General features: G+C 48.9%; 1 protein-coding gene across 1 annotated transcript in view; it reads right to left on the bottom strand.

The window, feature by feature from the left end:
• lrba (LPS-responsive vesicle trafficking, beach and anchor containing) overlaps positions 1-20,091 on the bottom strand; it is a 184,719-nt gene that overhangs the window by 86,138 nt on the left and 78,490 nt on the right. The window contains 3 exon segments of the mRNA XM_060046267.1: positions 9,002-9,075; positions 9,077-9,169; positions 18,955-19,063. Coding sequence (XP_059902250.1) covers positions 9,002-9,075; positions 9,077-9,169; positions 18,955-19,063 — 276 coding nt within the window.

The following is a 20,091-nucleotide window of genomic DNA, read 5'->3' on the forward strand; positions in this document are numbered from 1 at the left end:
AGCTAACCAACTAACCCCACTATCTGGGAGAGCAGAATTCCAATGTTGACTTCAGATTTCCCTCCCCGGGTTCATATAGTGAGTGAAATGACCATACTCTGGGAATATAAACAGCATTCTCGCACCAACTACCCTTCCCAATTAACTTCAGTTTCCCAAAAGAGATCAGCAACCAGGCTATGATGTAAGCGCTTTCATCCAACATCAATGCTTTAATCAGATCAAAGCGCACCTCTCGCGGGGAGCCAAAGCCTTCACACCTCATCTGCAGGGCATGCATGCAAAAGAACCCAAACAAACAAACATACATAAATAAAATGATGCACAATGCACCATAATTACCCACAGCTTAGCAGCGTGCCGCTGCCAATTAGCAGCAATTAAACGCAGCGTAAATTCACCCCACGAAGGACATTACAGACTAATTGAATTTGAATGTGAGCGAGGTGTAAGTCAAGAGCTGGAATGTGTCAGGAGGTAACCGGGCTCAATATTTGTGTTTTAGGATCATTCACGTTTGATCCGAGAACCCATTACTGAAACATCGTAGGCGTGGATGATGAAATGGCTATGCATCAACAATATAACTAAAATAGGGCCTCTGCTCCATCCCCCCTCCCCCCAACGCTACGAAAGTGCTACCATCTGTATATTTGATAAAGAATCACATTTTTCCTGCTGTTTTGACACATTGTGCATTTAGGGCCATACATCATGACTGCAGCTCCAGTAATGAGGGCAGCCAGTGGACCTGGGGGTGCATAATTCTATCATTACGGGCCTATTCTAATAATGCTCTGACCTCTAGCTCTCAACGCTGCTCTTGAAAGTCATGACAAATCTGAATGGCTTCCTCTATCTCTCAAAAAGAAATAAATAGACTAAACAGTGAGTCAAGTTACCCTAGGCCGGCTTTAGCTTGTGCAATAACAAGCATTTCCAATGTTGCCTGTCAAGGGTGAGAGTCCACCTGATAAAAGCATGGAAGTGATAACCACCAGTGTCCAAGCAGAAAGCAGCATTACCATGTTACACATTTCACATTCAATACAAAAAATATATAACACCCAAAAGCCATCCCATGAGAACAACAAGCAGAATAAGTTACGAAATGTAAAAAAAGAACAGATTTTTTTTTAAATCAAGGTCCTGCCCCCACATATAAAGCTTTATCATTATGTTAATGGTTCTGCTAAATGATAAATAACAATGCCGTGCCCTGCTCTGATCCTCACTTGGTATGCCGGTCTGTTGCGAGACTCGTCTTCGAGTGATGCCGGACCAGAACAGTCTCATCTAGCGGGCCTGCAACCCAACTACCGCACCCCTCTCTCTATCATACACCATGCCGATTTTACAGCACTTATGGCACGATAAGTGTGTGTGTGTGTGTGCGCGTGTGAGCTTGTGCGTGTGTGTGTGTGTGTGTCCATTATTTCAAGTGCAGCACTTCCTCGCTGAGGTGATGGAGCTCATCAAACAAACACATATTCATCTATTATAGAGAAGATTTTAGTCAAACTTGAAGTAAATATACTAAGTAGCAAATGCACTCGGATGCATTCACACAGAATTTCCATCGTCATTTCATTGCACTCCTGAAACTGAAACCCAAGGCAGAAAGGAACTGTCATGCAAAGTAGGTCTCCTGCGGAAACCCCCCCCCCCCTAAACAAAAGGTAGAGAGTTAAGCAGCAGCAGCCCCACTGTCCCCTGGCCCCTATATCAGGCACAGCAGTGTTTTATGTCCCCGCGTTTCTGCCTCCGCAGCAAAAGAAAGTGCTGGATTCTAAAGATAAAGGCGGATTTTGGCAAATGGGCTAAAGTCGCAAAAGAGAAAAAAAAATGACTTGCTAGGGCTCATGGTGTGATTACAGTTGCTGGAAGCGTACCAATCTATCAAGAGGAAGAGTAGGGGTGTAGGAGAGGGGGTCTGCAGTAGGGGGTTAGTCAAAGGAGATAGCCCTTGACTAACTACTGGCCACGGACAATCGATACTCAGCAGATATTGCTTCCAGGGATGGAGGGTGGTGACGGAAGGGGGGGGGGGGGGAGCTCTAAAAACTTCCCAAATGGTTTTTCATTCAGATATTGATCAGCAGGCTTTTATGGTGACCTTGCCCTGTGAAGGCTGTATACTTTCCTAAGGGTACATGAGTCTCATAAATCTGTAGAGTGGCTCCAGAGTAGCTCAATACAGGGCTGCTGCGTGGTGGGAGAGCACCGAGGCAAGGGACGGTGATGGGTCTTCCTTTGGGGGGGGGGGTGGGATCCGCTCACACCTCACGATGAGAGATTTATTTACAGCACAGTAGACAGCGGTCCCGCTCCATTTACTATGCATTTGTTTAGGAGATGCTTTAATCCAAAGCATGTCAGTGTGGACGTCAAGGTTCAAACCCCGAACCCGCTGGGAGTCGAACACCCTGAACCCAGGTCTATCTGGCCCCTCAAAGGGATACATGCAAGAAATGCTTTTCTGCAGGGTTCTCTGCCCCTAAAGTTTACGAAGACAGAACCATTATTGTAAGTCACAATATCACAATAAAGACGCAATACATGTTTGTGCCAAAAGGTGGTAAAAACGCAAATAAGCTACACACTTTTTTCTCAAGGAAACGGTTTACATTAGAAACCCAAAATGTATTATCTATCAATCAACGGGTTAATCCCTTAAACTCTGCTAATCCTTCCGTGTTTAGCTTTCTCTCCATGTTCCTGAAGTCGTGGAACACTTAGCATAACAGGCTAGCATATGGACACCATCAGTTGTTAATATGCCTCGCCATGACACTTTGTTACCATTGCCCACAACCGGGGCCACTGCACTGTATACACAGCCATGGTAAATGTTAGCATTAGGGCCGTATTCTTATTCATATCTATAAGCTCGCTTTGCACGGTAGGACCTCGCACCGATGCGTCATTTCATAGAGCCGGCAGGAACGCATCATACGTCATGCTGAGCGCTGTCCTCTCCCGGGGGAGAGTTCGCCCAACATCCTCTTTTTAGCTTTTTGTCTAAACTTTGTTTTTTGTCACAGATGTCACGGTGCACGATTAATGAGCCCAGGGGGTTGGGGGGGGGAGGGGTGGAGTGGAGTGGAGGGAAGACGGTGGTTTTGCTTTAAATCCGTTGAAGGACTTTCTGAGCAGGAGATCGCAGCATGATACGGAGGTCCGAAACATAATCAGCGTCTCGCGTTTCCCCAAGAACAAATGTTTATGCCCAGATGTTTACGGCTGCGTTGCAGACGGACGGAAGGCCGCGGCTCAAACTCGGCCGGCTAACTGGTTCTGAAGTATGATCTGGACGGTAAGGAAACAAAAGGAACCGAGGAGGCAAGAAGCAGGAGTCGGGGGGTCAACAGCGGCTCTCTGCTCCCCGTCTTGTTCTTCATCCTCGTCTTCTTCAAGACTCAGAGCCAATAAGCAGCTATAAGCAAACCAAAAGCTCTTCCAAGGTGATAGGGCGCAGTTAAGGAAAGCACGTATTGATGCTTATTTTATCAACATTAAATAAAAGGACATGACATTGCGGTCCCAACGCCCTTCAGTACATTATTATTGAAATGTATTTGCCGAAGCGTACGGTAGATTCAAAGTTTTGCAAGGGTAAGGACATGAATGCTTCGCAGGGGTTAAAAGGGTAGATGTTCCCCACGAGAATACACCAAATATCCAGTACACAACTCAATGGAGAAACATAACCAATGTCAATTCACTCCAAATATACAACAGTGGGGGTCTGATGGGTCAGATAGCACTGGGACCACAGCGATAAACATCCTTACCAACACACCCTTGAGACACACGATTGACCTTTTCAACAACAACACTGCAATCAGTCATCTTTCAACAGTGTGCCTCCAATGGAAAAGAATGGAGAAGATGTGTACTATATCCTCCTTCTTAGTTCAAGTTTGGACTCTCCTACTAAGGCTCTTCATCGTTCTTTCAAACTTTTGCATCGTTTTCCGACTCTCGCTGTCCTTCGTGTCCCTCTCATGTCAAACATTTGAAGCGGCCAGAGGTATTCTAAACAGTTATGTTCTTAAGCTCCATGGATACAATCTCCCTTGACACGCACACACATGCACGCACATGCACTGACACACGCGCACTCACACGCGTGCACTGCACTCACATACACACACACTGTCCCAGCCTGGTCATTCAGATCTGCTGAGACAGTATGCGTGTGTACACATTACGAAGCCTGTGGACGATTCCTTAGATGTGCACATAAAAGCAACCAAGAGACACTATCCAGGCCTCGCATTTGGAGACGCAGCATGTGAACTTGGAGATCCTAATGGAGAATTTGTTCCGAGCATGCAAAGCATACAAAATGTGTTTGGCAACTCCTCATAATATTAATAATATTTCATTTAGCTGATATTCTGTCAGCTAAATGAACACACAAGCTCAGACTAATACGTACATTAAGATTAAGACCACTGTAAGATTAATATGCTTAATTTAGTATATGTATTATCCAACCACCAATTATTTATTTATATACATATAAATATATTTTTATCAATCTATAGCCATCTATCTATCTATATATTATCTTTATCGCTCTCTATATAGTATTGCTGAGAAGGTATTTACAGTCAGACATTCCCTTTTAACCTGATCAAATGTTCTAACGGATAAAGCAACACGGACAGAATTAAACATTATTTCGTAACAGGATGCTTGCTGTTAGCCATGGATGAGAAAAAAAAAACATTTCTGGCACCCCCACGAAATGACATAGTAAAAGATAAAATAGTAATGCTAATATCAATAGTTTGTCCATTACAGGTCAGCTAACTGTCCAGCCCAACAGTTACAAAGCTTTTCCTTTTCGATCTCGCGCGGCCGATCAATACAGGGGCATACTGTTTCAATTTTGCTGCCATTGATTTTTCCTTTTTCCCCCGCTCCTCTAACACCCCCGCAGCCGAGGCATTCATCTTTCTGAAGGAAGGAAGATTTGATTTACTGAAGAAAAATTGGGGCGCGCATCACAGAGATTCGTTGCCGGGCTGTGGCGTGACACGCCAAAAGATGGATGTCCCTCCGACTGGGAAGCCCCGCAGCCTGAGGGGGGTCTATTAGAGGACCGCTGAAGCAGCCCACTATGGGGAGGAGGAGGAAGAGGAGGAGGAGGAGGAGGAGGAGGAGGAGGAGGAGGAGGGAGTCAGGGTGGAGGTGCGTACGTGTGCTGCAGGCGGACGGAGGAGCAATAGGGAGTCGTGGTGGAGGTGCGCGTGTGTACTGCAGGGGGATGGAGGAGGTGGGAGGAGGAAGAGGAAGAGGAGGAGGAGGAGGAGGTGGGGGTTGGAGAAGAGGGTCACAGTGGAAAAGAGAGGAATAAACAGGAAATGAAAAAGAGTGCTGATGTCAGCCTTTACGAGCGGGGAAAGTGGGACGTGCGAGAGCCGGAAATGCCAAGCGTCAAAACTATGGCCATAAAAACCAGCTCATCCAAGAGTCCTAGTCAGGAACTAGAACACTAGAACACTGACACTCGACGCTGACGCAATACCCTCAACATTTCAACACTGAATACCTTTCTTTCTGCCTTTCATACCCTTACATATTCTCTGCTGTTCACCAGATACACATCCGTTCCTTGCCTCCCCCCTCCGCCCCGCCCCCAAGTTCCAGCGCCCAGAGTGAGTTTCCATGGTACATTAGTCAGCCTATTAGAATGTAATGAAGGACGGGTCCACCAGGGAGAGAGGGAAGAGAGAGAGCCCGGTCCCCGGAGACGCTGCGGTGCTGCTCTCCATCATCCCCCCCGCCCCCCCCCCCCTCTCAGTACTCTGGGTGTGTCATCCGCTCTGCATGGGCGCCACCCTCCTTGGGCATGGGTGTCATCGTGGGGCCTTGGTGTGTGATACACTGCCTGGCTGGCGTGTTGGGCATGGGTATGGTCTGTCTGGGAGTGCCTCTCTGCCCTGCGTGTCACCCCCTTTTCGTCCTGGATGTCACCCTCTCAGTGTCAGACACACAAACGGATGATCCTTCGTCTACTGACCTAAAGGAACGCCCTGACGCATCTCAGCCGCAGTCCACAACCCAACCCCCCCGGCCGAGCTCACGTATTTAAATAGTAAATGAAAAAGAAGGCATATACAAGGAGAAATATTACAAATACATGCGTAACCTCATACTACTTAATACATCGGGAAATAAGCAAATTATAAATATAAAAAGAAAGAAGATATATGGCTATGACAGAAACTATGCATCCAAGTCATTTCACTTCATATTTCCTTCTTCTTTCGTTTTATTATTCCGTTTTGGTTCCGAGTTCATTGACACTTTGTATTTGTTCCCCGGTTCCCCAGGCGAAGTGAGGACGACAGGCACGGGGTACACCTGGCGTCCCTGAGGAACCGGGCGCGGACAGATATAAATATATATGGAGGAACAGGTAGTAACCCCTGACTGTCTGACTGACTGACTGACTGACTGACTGGCTGGCTGGCTGGCTGGAGGACCTGTCTGGCTGCGCGTGGACCTGTCTGCTACGTCCCTGGGCGTGTCGATATGACAGAGAAGGGCAGAGGAAGGAGAGATGCTCGTCTTTGTCTAGCGCCTCCACGCACTCTCTCCTGTGGCACGGCGCAGGAGGAATTCAAAAGAAAGTTTAGGTCAAAAAAGGAGAAAGAGACAGAGAGCAAAAAAACAGTGGGAAGGAGAAGAGAGAGAGAGAGAGAGAGAGAGAGAGCGAGAGCGAGAGCGAGAGCGAGAGAGAGAGAAAGCTGAAAGTGGTAAAACAGAGAAAATCACATAACACCTGGGTCCCCATGTGGCCCGGGGCCGCAGTACGCTGGATATTAAGACACAAATTGCATTCAGGCGGGTCGCGGCGTGTCACAAGATATTAGATGCCTGCCGTGAGGAAACAACAATTCCCATCAGCTTGTGAGAAAATAATATTTTCATTTTCAGAGCCTATATTGAATGGAAACTTCGGGGATACGCTTTTTTTTGTGGAGCGCCAGTCGGCAGGCGGTGGAATCTTACACGCCCGCAACAAAAAGGTTGTAATCAAGGCGGTGTAATATCTTGCCTGTTATTGGATTTTCTTTTCACAGCTCAATCTACGTGTGTGTACATGTATATGAGACGATTGTTTCCTGCCACACTTGTCATTCAGTGAAAGGATTTGAGCGGCTACACATTCAAACCTGTGTCGTGTGAGAGTTTGAAGACGTGATTGCATGCATGTGTATGTGCGTCGTGCACACAAACCTACAATGTACTCGCCTCTACAAAATGTCTCCTCCAACGGTAACGCTAGCCGGCACAGGGTACATCGGCTACGCATCTGCAGCCATAGTCAACCTTTTCATCACATTTATTTATTTTGCTCATTTCCCCACCCCCCTTCGTGATCTGCCCGGCGACCAGATGTTGCAGCCTTGCCCAACTGTGGTGTGGGTTGCGAAGCCGGCCCACCTGACCTTCGCCGTAATTGACTGAGAGTATTGATGTAATGGCACGGGACTGATTGTGATTTATTAAAAGAGCCCAGCGCTCCCAGGCCCCATGCCAGCACCGGCTCCCGGCTCTCCCATCGCCTGCCATTAGGGAAACCATCCAATAGCACCGCCGCATACAGCGCCGGTAATGGGGGGGGGGGGGAAAGAGAGAGAGAGAGAGAGAGAGAGAGAGAGAGAGAGAGAGAGAGAGAGAGAGAGAGAGAGAGAGAGAGAGAGACATGGCTAGAGCCCACTTAAGCAGGATCGGAGCAGCAACCAGCAAAGGTTGTATTTGTATATATTTATTAAGTTGTGTCTGTCCGTCTGTCTGTCTGTGAGTACACTTTAAGGTTATGCTGTACACACTGGCAGAATGAGATGTGATGATATAAAAAGGGGAAAGAGGACAGTGTTGTGGAAGGGCAAAAATACCAGCAGAGGAAGCAGCCCAGGAGGGAGAATAAGGGAGAGCGAGGGGGGAGGGAGGGGAGAGAGAAAGAGAGCGAGCGAGCAAGAGAGCGAGAGGCACAGAGTGTGTTTGAGAGTGGGAGTGAGAGTGAGAGTGAGAGTGAGAGAGAGAGAGAGAGAGAGAGAGAGAGAGAGAGAGAGAGAGAGAGAGAGGAGTGTGATTAGATTTAGAGTTTGTGATCCAGTTGCACAGCGAGCCCCATTGCAGGCTGGTCTCCAGAGAGCCCGGCCTAACAAGAGGCGAGCAGCCGCAGCCGCAGCAGCCAAGCAGCCCCCCATTACCCCCCTATACCTGCACACAAACAGCCATCGTTAGGGAATAGCTACAGGGCCTCTCGGATGAAACAAACAGGGCAGAGAGGCTAGGGTTACCTCCTGCTTTTCAACAGGCCATGGAGCCGCTTAGAGCCGCTTTGTTCTCGCTCCAACGTCAACGGATCACGCCTCCTACGCATCCAGCGTTTTAAATCTGATCCTGGCTGGAGCCTATTGAACGTGTCGCAGAAGGACCAGGGGCCTTACATGGTGACTGTGAGAGTTTTGTGGAACATAGGATCCAGAACTAGAATAAAGGCGGGAAATTCTCTGGACAACGGTCATTTTGGAGCGTTACAATAAAAAGACTTGATTCACTACATGACGAAGAACACAAACAGACTTCACATAGAGCTGTATGTGTTTGTGTGTTCATTGTGAAAGCATGTAGAGTGCCACTATCCCGAGTGCCACTCGGGATATGATGACTTAAAAATGTTTTTGGCTACAGCGTACTTTCACCAGGTCTCGAATTAACCTATAACAATGCATCATGTTTTGATGTGATATTCTTCCCTGCAAAGTATGTATGGTGTGTGTGTGTGTGTGTGTGTGTGTGTGTGTGTGTGTGTGTGTGTGTGTGTGTGTGTGTGTGTGTGTGTGTGTGTGTGTGTGTGTGTGTGTGTGTGTCATGTCATCCAACTCCTTAGCCGTGCACAGACGCTAAACACCCACTATTGTTATAGCCATTACATTGCACACATGTGAGGGCCAGAACCCGTTTCACCCACCTGGCACAGGAGTTCCCCCAGGCCCCGTGCTTGTCGGTGAGGATGTGGACGATCTTCTGGACCAGCTGCGTGGAGGGTGACGTGGTCGCGGTACTTGGCCGCCCGGATGAGGTGGTCGCACATCTTCTCCTCGTCGCGCTTCTCCGCCGCGTACTGAGCGCAGTTGGACTGGGGGGGGTCGCAGGACGGAGGGGGGGGGGGGGGGAGGTACAATGTCAATACTGCTTATGAATACTCTACTCTCTTACTATTTAGCTTCTAGAAGCCAAAGAGATGTGAACAGGATAGGATGAGGTATCTACAGGTGGACGGCAGACATCGGGTGGGATTGAACACAGAACATATTGGCTGGGGGTCAAACCCCCTGACCACAGACTGGACCGTCATGCCTCTGCATGTATTTCAAATAAAACGTTGCATCACAACAACACTCGTGTAAATTGATTGAATGATGAGAGGACCAGGCGAATTGATGTGAACTTTTGATTACGGTCCCTTCACACACGGTAAAACACACACACATCCGACGCTAAGTAAAACAAACCTTTTAAAATGGGGGGGGGGGGGGGGGGGGGGGGGGGAATCGAGGAGGGGTGATTTTGGCGTCCTGGTGATTAATAACAGCACACAGAGATATATAGGAACGGCCTGCGGCGGTTCAGATCCCGCTGAGAGCCCCGTGCTCAGGGACAGGACATTTCTCACTGTCGGAGTCTGTTATCAGGCAGAGGGCCTTTGAACTCGGGGAAAATGGTTTTCATTTCAAATGAACATTATCTAAATGTTGAAAGGTTTGGGTTGATTTGTATTTCTTAATGCTGCACACAACCGAATACTGAATTTGTTGATCATTTTAAAAAGTTAGGTTTTTTTTGCATCTGATGACGCTCTTTGAATATTGCTTTGTTCAATTCATGGCAACATCCGCAATGGACTGTGGCCGCTAAAACTAAAAGCTGTATTATCCTTCAACCCACTTGATTCTACGCTACCTCGGTCCGTGTACTAATGCCCTTATCGAATTACCCCGCAGCCAAAGCCTACCGCGCGACAGACTACAGTACAGCATTTGAGACCGGGACATGGGCGGCCGTCTAAACGCAACCTGCCACTCCCGAGTTACCAGTGAAGCTGGTAAAGTGTTTTATAATGGCTCCTCCTTTCCAATTTGAACTACAACTTTTCATATCTGACAGAAAATCCATGGGTATAAATCACATTAGCAGGGCTTTTCTTCAGGCTATCGGGCCCTAATTATCAATCTATGTCTCTTTGTGTTGTGCTGGAGCGGGGGGGGGGCCTTGACCTTACCCCAGGATGACCCGGGAAACACAGGAAATAAAGGCAGCGCACGGCTCTGATGGTACACTGGAGTTAAGGTGTGTGTGTGTGTGTGTGCGTGTGCGTGTGTGTGTCTGAATGTGTGTGTAATAAGTAGATGTAAAGAGCTGTAGCGAAGGTTAGTGTATACTACATATATGTATAATTTATTTATCAATTTGAACATTTATGTATAGCATTTTCTACAGAATACCATACTCTCCAAAAGTTGGAGAATATGTTGACCCAAAATATATGAAATGCTAAAAAGGAGTGATGGATCATCCAAAATATTCATGTCCGTCCACTGCTCGCTGAACCGTGACCAGGGTGCACCACAATCAGCAACTGTGGCTTCCCACTCGTGACCATAAGCAAACACTTCATCACCTGCAAACCGCCCCACCCCTAAAAAAAACCTTAAGACTCCATGCAGTAATGGGATTTTCTCTCAAGCCTGGCCAAAGCCGGCCAAGTTCTGAAACAAAAAAAGGTTCACAGACTCACTCCCTGAAATAACAACCAAGGGTAAAAGAGGCAGGACACGCACGCAGAAGGCCATTAATGACCAGAGGTATGTTTGCGTAGCGCTGGAAAAGACGAGTCACGGGGAGTCCTGCGGGCCCTTGAGTCACTCAATACGTTGGGGTGGGGGTCACTTTAGTAGGTTGTACGCTCAAACCGTTTTCATTTTACTGCTCAACCTTTGACTTTACTCTTTCTTCGACACCATTTTGCCAGTCACTATAATTTAGCTCCTGCGACACAGAGGGTATATATATATGTATTTATATATATACACGTATATAATGAAGACAATGAGGAAAAAACTAAAATTAGAAAGTTAAAACTGAATATATAACAGATCTTTTCACATTTAACTTCCATCCGCTTTGAAAAAACCCAACCTCCTTTTCCGAGTGACCTTGAAGAAGTCAAGGAAGCCCAGGCCTGCACGTCGACATAAAAAAAACATTTTAAATGGCCATATTTTGAAACAAGGTCTACCATTTACTAGCAAAAAAAGTGGGGGGAGCAGTTGATTATGTGGTCAGAGGGCTGGGGGGGGGGGCGGCGGAGGGGAAGGGGGGGAGGGGGAGAGAGAGAGAGAGAGAGAGAGAGAGAGAGAGAGAGAGAGAGAGAGAGAGAGAGAGAGAGAGAGAGAGGTGTGCTATGCTTTAGCTTCCTAACCAGGGCACAGCTTGCTGGCAGCGAGACCTTTATGACTTGCGACACTGTAATCATGGCCAGCACCTTCCGTTACAAGGACTAGCTGACGGGGTCGGCCCTACGATGGGGGGGGGGGGGGGGGGGGGGGGGGGGCCGCAATGCTTTCTGGCAGCGGAGGAGACAGCTCCGAACGGCCGGCATGATAATGGCTGGCGTTAATCGAGTCAATTACGCAGAGTCGTGTCGCTCGCAATCTGCCCAGGCTTCGGATTAACAACTGTGGGTGTGTAGTGGCGTTTGCAGAGAGAGGGAGAGGGGAAAAGAAGAATCGGTCTGGGGTTGAAACTTCAGACAAAAGAAAACAATTTTGGATGGCGTAATCCCATAATGACACTGGCTTACATCTGTGGATAAAAGATTTCATATTCATTTTTTTGTATGAATATGAATTTTGAAGAATGTTTATTTGATCACGTCATGAACCACATTTTATAACAGCAGTGGTGGGCTTGGCCACCATCGTATTGTTACTATTGGGTTGCTATGGCTATGACGCTATCTAGTGCAGCATCGAGGCAGGCCAAGTGAAAGGGAGCACGGGACGGCCGTCCGTTTCACAGGTCTGCTCATGGCACTGTCCTTATTTTAACGCTGAGAGAGAGAGGATGCACCGGTTCCCTGGTCCTCCCCCTCTCGAGGAGGGGGTTGGGAGGGTTAACCAGGGTAATGGGCTTGAGAGTGGAGGCTCATTACGACATATCAACCCTGTGTTTATCCATTAGAGCGACAGAGTCGGGTCTAGCCCTGATGGCGATGGCGATGGCGGCGTTACTGCAAGCCTTCAAAAGCCCTCTTTGTTGCTCCGGACTCGGTTGCGGCAGGCGGGAAGGGCAACAGCACCGAGGTTATTAAAAGACCTGATTTGCAATCTCGTGACACCGGTGGCACTGCAGCGCTACACGCTCCGTATCTCTCCCGCACTCTCTCTCCTTTTTCGTCGCACACTTCTCCAATATCTCACATCCGTCGACAAGCGATCCCCGGGGGGGGGGGGGGACGTCAGCCTTGTCCTTGTCGCGTATCAAAGAATGCAAATAGGCCTAGGAGTAAGGAATTCCACGCGGAACAAAGCGGAGGACCGGGGGGAGAGGAGTCGGGGGGGTGAGATGAGAAGAAGAAGATGGGGGTCACCAAATACGAAGAAGAAGCAAAGGAGGGAAAAAAAAAAGGGAGATGCCGCTCCACTCCAGCAATTGGTTTGGAGGAGCTTCTCGCGCACTTGATCTTTTGCCCTTCCAGTTTTCAAATCGCAACGTGAAGCGGTACCAGGGGAATTCAGACAATGGGCTGGCGGAAGAAATGGGCGAAAAAAAAAGGATTGGGGAGAAAAATGAGGGCTTAAAAGTACAATGGCGAACAAAAGTCACCAAATGACAATGGCTGACAGCCACTTCAATTCTGAAGTGATGCTCCTGTCATACTGCTACTCTCACTATTGATTTTTTCTCCCCCTCTGCCTCTCTCCCTCATGGCCTCTCTCTCTCCATTCCACTGTCCCACACGCTCTCTTCTCCTACAGCGAATTGAGTTAAAAAAAGAAAATAATGAAAGAAATTGAATCCAGCCAAAACAGATCCCTGCGGCTGGCGTGATCAGTCCTACACGAGCTGCCATCAAGGTTAACACAGACGCAACACTTATCAAAGTATCTCTCCTCCTCCTCCTCCTCCTCATCCCTCTTCTCCTCATCCCTGGCTGCTCCTTAATGGACTGTTCACAATGTTTGCTTGGCAGCCTCTTCATCTCTTCCTACCAAGAAGAGAGGGGGAATAAAAGCGCCTGGTCTGTGCAGAAACCTCCCAATGCGCGCCGCACCATCCGTCTGCGTAGTTAGCATCTTGCACCCCAGACGCCAGCGGAGCTTCCAAGGTCGTGCCACGTGAAAAATCATCGATGTTAAAACTGTCATCTGGGTTTTGAAAAATAGTTAAATAAGGAAAAGGGCACGAGCGAAATGAAAAATATGTTATTCGGATTCGGGGCTGTCCTATCAAAAGGATATAACAAATGAACAGGGACAGGACAGTGAGACCGACCGGGAGATGAAACAGGCACCAGACAAATACATACACTGGGAATTAAGTGACTAGAGGTGAGCGTGGAGAAAGAAAGAGAATCACACCGCCGTTGGGTCTTTATTCGGAGATATGAGACCGGCAGGCGAGCAACTTCAACTTATGTAGATTGCCCTGCTGTCGGTGACAAATGACAACAGAGGAGGCAGTCAAAACTCTCATAGTTGCACTCCAGAGACCGTCAAGCAAAGGAGAAGTTAAAAAAAACAAAACAAAAGAGAGGAGCGGACCAAAGACTTCTCTCCCCGGCTTGAGGTCAGCTGGCTGCACATAATGACGGCTGTGGTGGAGGGGGTACCTGGGGACTTCATTACTCTGACAGAGAGAGCCGAGGCAGACACTACCAGAATACTATCCCCCCCCCCCCCATTGTGGACCGCGCTCCCCTCCTGAACCAGCCCCCCCTCCCCCCCCCGCCCCCGCCTCCGCCCCCGCCCCCTCTCCCTCCAGCCCCTCCGGCTTCATTTTCAACACAAAGGAAGAGCCCGTGTCGGAGAAGCCCCGGCATGCGGCCTGCCTGACATCTATACATCCCCGGTGCTGATGAGTACAAGACAGCCCCGCGCAGTACGGCGGCAGCCATCCATCACAACGGCGGCGCGGCGACGCCAAGGCCGTGTAAATGAAAACCGGGCCATATGGCGGGCCGTGTGTGCACACCTCTGGCGCGTGCGTGGCGGTGGTGGTGGAGGTGGGGTTTGTGGAGGTGGTGATGGTGGTGGTGGTGGGGGTGCAACCTTTGCTTTGGGAATTAATTAGGTTTCAGCCAGAAGAAAAAGGACCTCAAATACTTTTTTGGGTCCAACAATGAGCCTCAAAACGGTGAGTCGTGAATCCTAACCCAGTGCGAAGATGGGTTCAAACTAGCAAGCCTAAGCTGTCTTCTGCGCTGATGCACAAAGCAGCGTGTTTCCAAACGTGAGTGTTTCCAGAGAGGCTGTGAGTGTTATTATGAGAGAACATAATGAGCATTAGCTCAATGTTAATGTCATTAACTCTGGGAGAAAGCACGGATCACTTTACAAGCTCAGCCGAGCGGGGTGGGGGGAGGACAATGACGCCAGGCGCTAATTAGGCCGCTATCGCATGGCTTTCATAGCATCTCTCAGACAGCAAATTCAATTACTCCATATAACACCGGGTTAATCAAAGCTGCTCTATAAAGAGCCAGCGGGAGGCGTAGAGAGAGAGATGTAGAGAGAGAGAGAGATGAAGAGAGAGAGAGAGATGAAGAGAGAGAGAGAGATGAAGAGAGAGAGAGAGAGATGTAGAGAGAGAGAGAGATGTAGAGAGAGAAAGAGGGAGAGAAAAAGGAAAGGAGAATGCGAGAATGTGTAAATAATTAGAAAGAACAATGTTGAAGTGAGAACGAGAGAGAAGAAGATGCGAGAGAGAGTAAAATAGAGCACAGAGCAGAAGAATGCAGGCGGGGGTAAAGAAATGACCTGGCTGTCGCCCCTCCTTCCTATCTGTACCCTCACATCTGCCCTTGTGCTCTGGAGTCCACCACATTTCATCCCTAATGAACGGCAACATAAAAAAACGTTCGATTTCTTCCACTCCCTCCTTTCAATCTCTCGTCCCTCTCAGTCTCTCTCTTTTTTTTTTTACTTTGCTCTGTATCAGGAGTCTATCATTTACCACACCGGCCAGCAGTGTGCGATCGGGAGATCTCCTCCACATTAAGGATCCTATTAGATAGAGAACCCTAAAAGGTAATTGGATTTCCCCTCCTAGTTATCTTCATCTCTGTTTCACCCTTAGCCCACTGTAATAACTTACTCCCGCCAGCGGAGATAACTCAATTCCATCCCCGGGAAGAAACAGAGAGAGGGGAGTGAGCGAGAGCAACAACAACAGACAACAGGCATATGAAGGAGGGGGAAGAGAAATATATGAGCGAGCGAGAGCGAGAGAGAGAGAGCAAGAGCGAGAGCGAGGGCAAGGGAGAGAGAGCAAGGGAGAGAGAGAGTAAGGGAGAGAGTGCATACAGTAAGTCTCTCAGGCAAATTGGCATCTAAATCTCAAGGCTGCACCATCGCTGCCTTCCCAAGGATATGAACTCAACATAAATATGTTTTTTATCTGTTGAGTTGCTCTTGTCTCAAGAAGAGTCAACGTGCTTCTAGTGTTGGCTGCCATGCAGAGCTTCACATTCACAAACGTCCCCAGGTGTACCGTAACAGTCGGCGCGAGACAGAAAACAATGGCTACCAAAAAACAACGGCTACTTTGTAAACCGAAGATACACTGTACCTATAATGAAATTACAGCAAAACAAAACTCAGCACACACAATAGATGTGCACTTTCCTTTTCCTTCTCAGAGACATTTGAACCCCCCCCCACCAAGTCCAATCCCCGAGGGGGACGTTTCATTGGCCTGTTATTTTTATTGTGGCAGTGCAAAATGAAACTGGTAGCTCCTGGTATCGGCACCGAAGCAGGGCGGCGGATGGGAGGCACAAAAATCAATACAGCAATATCACAGCCAGACTTATCAGCGGCCCACTTCTTCCTGGGGGTCACCGAGGAGCAACTACCTTTAAGTGTATGTGGTGGGTGGAGGGGGCAAACTCAATTGTGAAACAGTTTGGGGGTGGAGCGGTGGTGCGGGTCTGATTAAGGACTATTGCAGGACTGAGTAAAGGTGATGGTGGAAGTGAGATTCTGACATCCAGCCACGAAATGAAAGCTTTCAATTCATTATTACGGTTGGAGGAGCGCTATGGAAGGGGCTCCCAATGTTTGTTGAGATAATGTGAGAGTATATATAACCCATATAAATATATTAGAGGATGTGCTTGCTATGTTTGCACCACATATTCAAACTCGATAGCGTTACAAACATCATGTTACATACGCTAATGCGAGTAAGACAGTTGTGGAGATTAGAAACAAGGCCTTTGAATAAGAAGGACCTTTCACAGACTGCATCTGTTAAAGAACGATGCTGGATATCCAGAGACCATCAAGAGATATACAGCCTTTGGGTTCCTGGCTTGTCTATCCACTTTGCCATTCTCCCTAGCTTGTGGTATGTCGGATTTAATGCACACACATGACCTTACAAATACCATCCCATCAAAAATATCTCAAATACCAAATCGGAATACCATCCCTGTGAGAATATGACATTTTTTAACAAGTAGTAATTTTACTCTACTCTTGTACTCTCCCTTGTCTGGTATTACATTTTTCTGACACTAGGCGAGTGACTTGCGTTTGTTCCAGTGGGCTTCATCCAGCACATACAACGGTGGTTATGTGACTGACAACAGACTAACAATGGCAACCATAAGAACGACCGGTCAAGCTACACGCGGGTACATCATGAGAAGCTCAGGTCACCGAGTCCAACGCTGGTGGAGTTAGAGAAGGTAAAGGGGGGGGGGGGTGAAACGGTCAATGGGGGTACCACCGTGAGCCCAGGGCCTCAGCGGCCTGCCAGGCACAGGCCGGTCTATTTGAGGCTGAGAGTGTATACAAGGTGCCCAGTGAAGCAAGCCTGTAACAGACTGCACTGCCCCCACCACCTCCCCAAGCCCGGGGGAGGTGCATTGTTTTCCATCCCTCCAGGGCCCGCTCCAGCCCGCCGCCACGCACACATCCGTGGATCTTTGTAAACACAAACAAGTCTGTTTTTAAAAACCCTGTGTGTGTCCGGCCGCAGATTCCGAAATCGCCCCCGTCAGAACTCGCCGCTGCCGTTGCGAAACAAGCCCGCAGGAAACACTTGAAATAGATTTGGTCAGAAAAGCGACCAAACAACAACGGAAAAAAGTGCGTTTCCAGTTAGCTATAAAAAAGGAGGATTACCTCAATAATGAGTTCACAACAAAAAACTGTAAAACAAAACGACATGGCAACGGAGAGACAGGAGTCGGACAAGAGCCGTAGCCTCCACTGTGCTGATTAACTCCCAGCACCCCAGGGAGAGCTTCTCTTCCCTGTGAGCCGCCAGTGAGAGAGACCCGCCTGTGAACCTTAAAGAAAGCATAACGTTTTACTGCATGGCAGAGGTTTAGCACTGGGACTGGGAGGAGGAGGAGGAGGAGGTGTTCTAGACAGTCAGAGCCCTTCAGGCCAGTACCTCTCAGGCCTGTCTGCACTTTTTTAGTGCTGGCAGGGCCCTGAGAACCCAGGGAGCGGGGGAGAGCAGAGGAGAGGAGTGGAGGAGGGGAGGGGAGGACGCTGTATTCCTGTCACTGGCGAAATACACCCCCAGCGGGAGTATAACGGACAGGGCCTCGGCATGACAGGAAATGGTTTTGGGTGAGATGGCGAGGGGGAGGTGGATGGGGTGGGGGGTGTTTGAGCCGTCAGACGGAGGTAGGGGGCATAAACGCTGCCCGTGGGTCAAGGCCGAGTGGGCGCTACAGCTGTGCGTGAAAGGCAGCGTTTGTATTGCGGAGCTGGTTGGAAGAGGAGGGGTGTGTGGGGGGGGGGGGGGGTAAGGTATTTCAAGGGAGGGGGCGGGGGTGGGGACCCAAGGCGAGACCTGAAGAGACAGGGCAGAATTTAACACTGCACAATGTTTGGCTAGCATTATATGCCAAACATGATCTCCTGTCGAAAAACGACTCTTCTGTGTATGTGATTGTGTGTGCATGCCTGTATGTGTGTGTATGGAGACACGTCATTATTAAGCTGCAGTACAGGGTGTTATGTTTGAAAAGTAAACATTTTTCCTCAGGGTTGGCAGTGACAGATCGGGAGGTGGGGGGTGGGGGGGGGGGGGGGGGGGGGGGGAGGGTGTGATGGACAGGTTGGAACCGGCTATTAGGTCAACTCCTCCATGTTCTCTCAAACTGTTACCACTCGCTTGTTTTCCCCCCAGCCCCATGAAAGCCGTGCGCATCGGGCTACCAGCTTTTTGTTTTAGCCAACCGCGCTTTGCCATCAAGCCGCGAAGGAACTTTACTGGACCGAGGGGACACGCCGAGGTAGAAGGAAGATCCGGGAAAGGATGAACATTCGTTGGGTTTTGGGGGGCTTTTGATTCATGGGACAGGATAGAAGAAAGCCTGTAATCCGCCCTCCACTGATCTTACTTGCTGTTGCGTACGGTGGCTTTGATGCGTTTGAAACATTGTTATTCTGTGGTTCCTGCTCAGATCCCACACACACACACACACACACACACCAAAAGAGATCCACTTGGCTTTGAACCTATTTACCGACAGCTTTCCTTCTCCTGGTGTAAACTCACCCTCTATCCATTTCCAGACATAATACACACGTCAACATCACGACCAAGGGGCTATTTGTGTCCGTGTTTGTGGAGCTGTCGACACGGTGCCAGCCACTCTCCCCCCTCCCCGCTCACCTCAAACTCTGCATGTCTCTGGATGTCTTCGGCCCTCTGTCGGCTGAGGATGAACTCCGCCTCGTTGGCCACCCGCACCAGGTGGTCCTTCATAGTGTGACTCAGAAGTCTGCAGAGAGAGAGACAGAGAGAGAGAGAGAGAGAGACAGAGAGAGAGAGAGATCAAGACACCTCATGAAAACCCGCTGCGGGAAGACGTAACAGGATTAGGATGTAATGCTGTCAATCATTTTTTTTTGGATTTAAGTGCCAATAAAAAAACTCATTAGGCTTAAGATTTCCTTAAACCACCGACAGCTGGTAGGTCATCTTGGGGATTAATACGGGAAAACAAAGTTTAATATCTGTGTAATATCAATAAACCATCGACAATGAGCCATGGCCAATGAGAAGGAAATCTAATTTAGCCCAGCAGTCCAGAGGTGTCCTCTGTCCGGAACCAAGGGGCTAATTGATTTGTTAATGATATTCATCTGACAGGGGCCCAGGGCTTCTGCCCATGTCGGTACACATGTAACCTACACCCCCTCACCCAAACACACTCTCCCTTATCTGTGTTAATAACACATGCATACACGTACGGGTGTGTGTGTGTTAGAGAGGGCGAGTCGATGTTAGTGTGCGTGTGTCTGAAGGGTGGGGCCTGGGGTGTGTGTGTGTGTGTGTGTGTGTGTGTGTGTGTGTGTGTGTGTGTGTGAGAGACAGAGAGAGAAACCCCTCTCTAGAGCAGGAGGTCAGGCCTGTGCAAAGTGGAACAATAACAGACCACAGGCCAGCATGGACTGGGGGGGGGGGGGGGGGCAGAGGGGGATGGGGGGGGGGGGGCTGTGCTGTGCTGGGTGGAGGTTAGGGGCCAGAGAGTGGGCTGGGAGTAGAGGGTGGAGGGGGCATGACAGGCTGGGCTGGTGGAGGTTAGGGGCCAGGGAACGGTTGTAACCCAAGCCTGCTGTTTCAGAGCAGGTCAGCAGGGGAGCAGAGGCGCCTCTGGAGCCTCCAACACGGCCCTCCGCCAGCTTTAAGATGCTAGGGCTTCATACATATGGAGGAGGCACACACTTAAACATGTGCGCACCCACGTACAAATGTTTGCATACACGTTTAGGGCGCCGAGACTCAAACGTGCATTTCGGATTGGTA

This window comes from Gadus macrocephalus, chromosome 3 (genome assembly GCF_031168955.1).
Source record: "Gadus macrocephalus chromosome 3, ASM3116895v1".
Classification (NCBI taxonomy): Eukaryota; Metazoa; Chordata; class Actinopteri; order Gadiformes; family Gadidae; genus Gadus; species Gadus macrocephalus.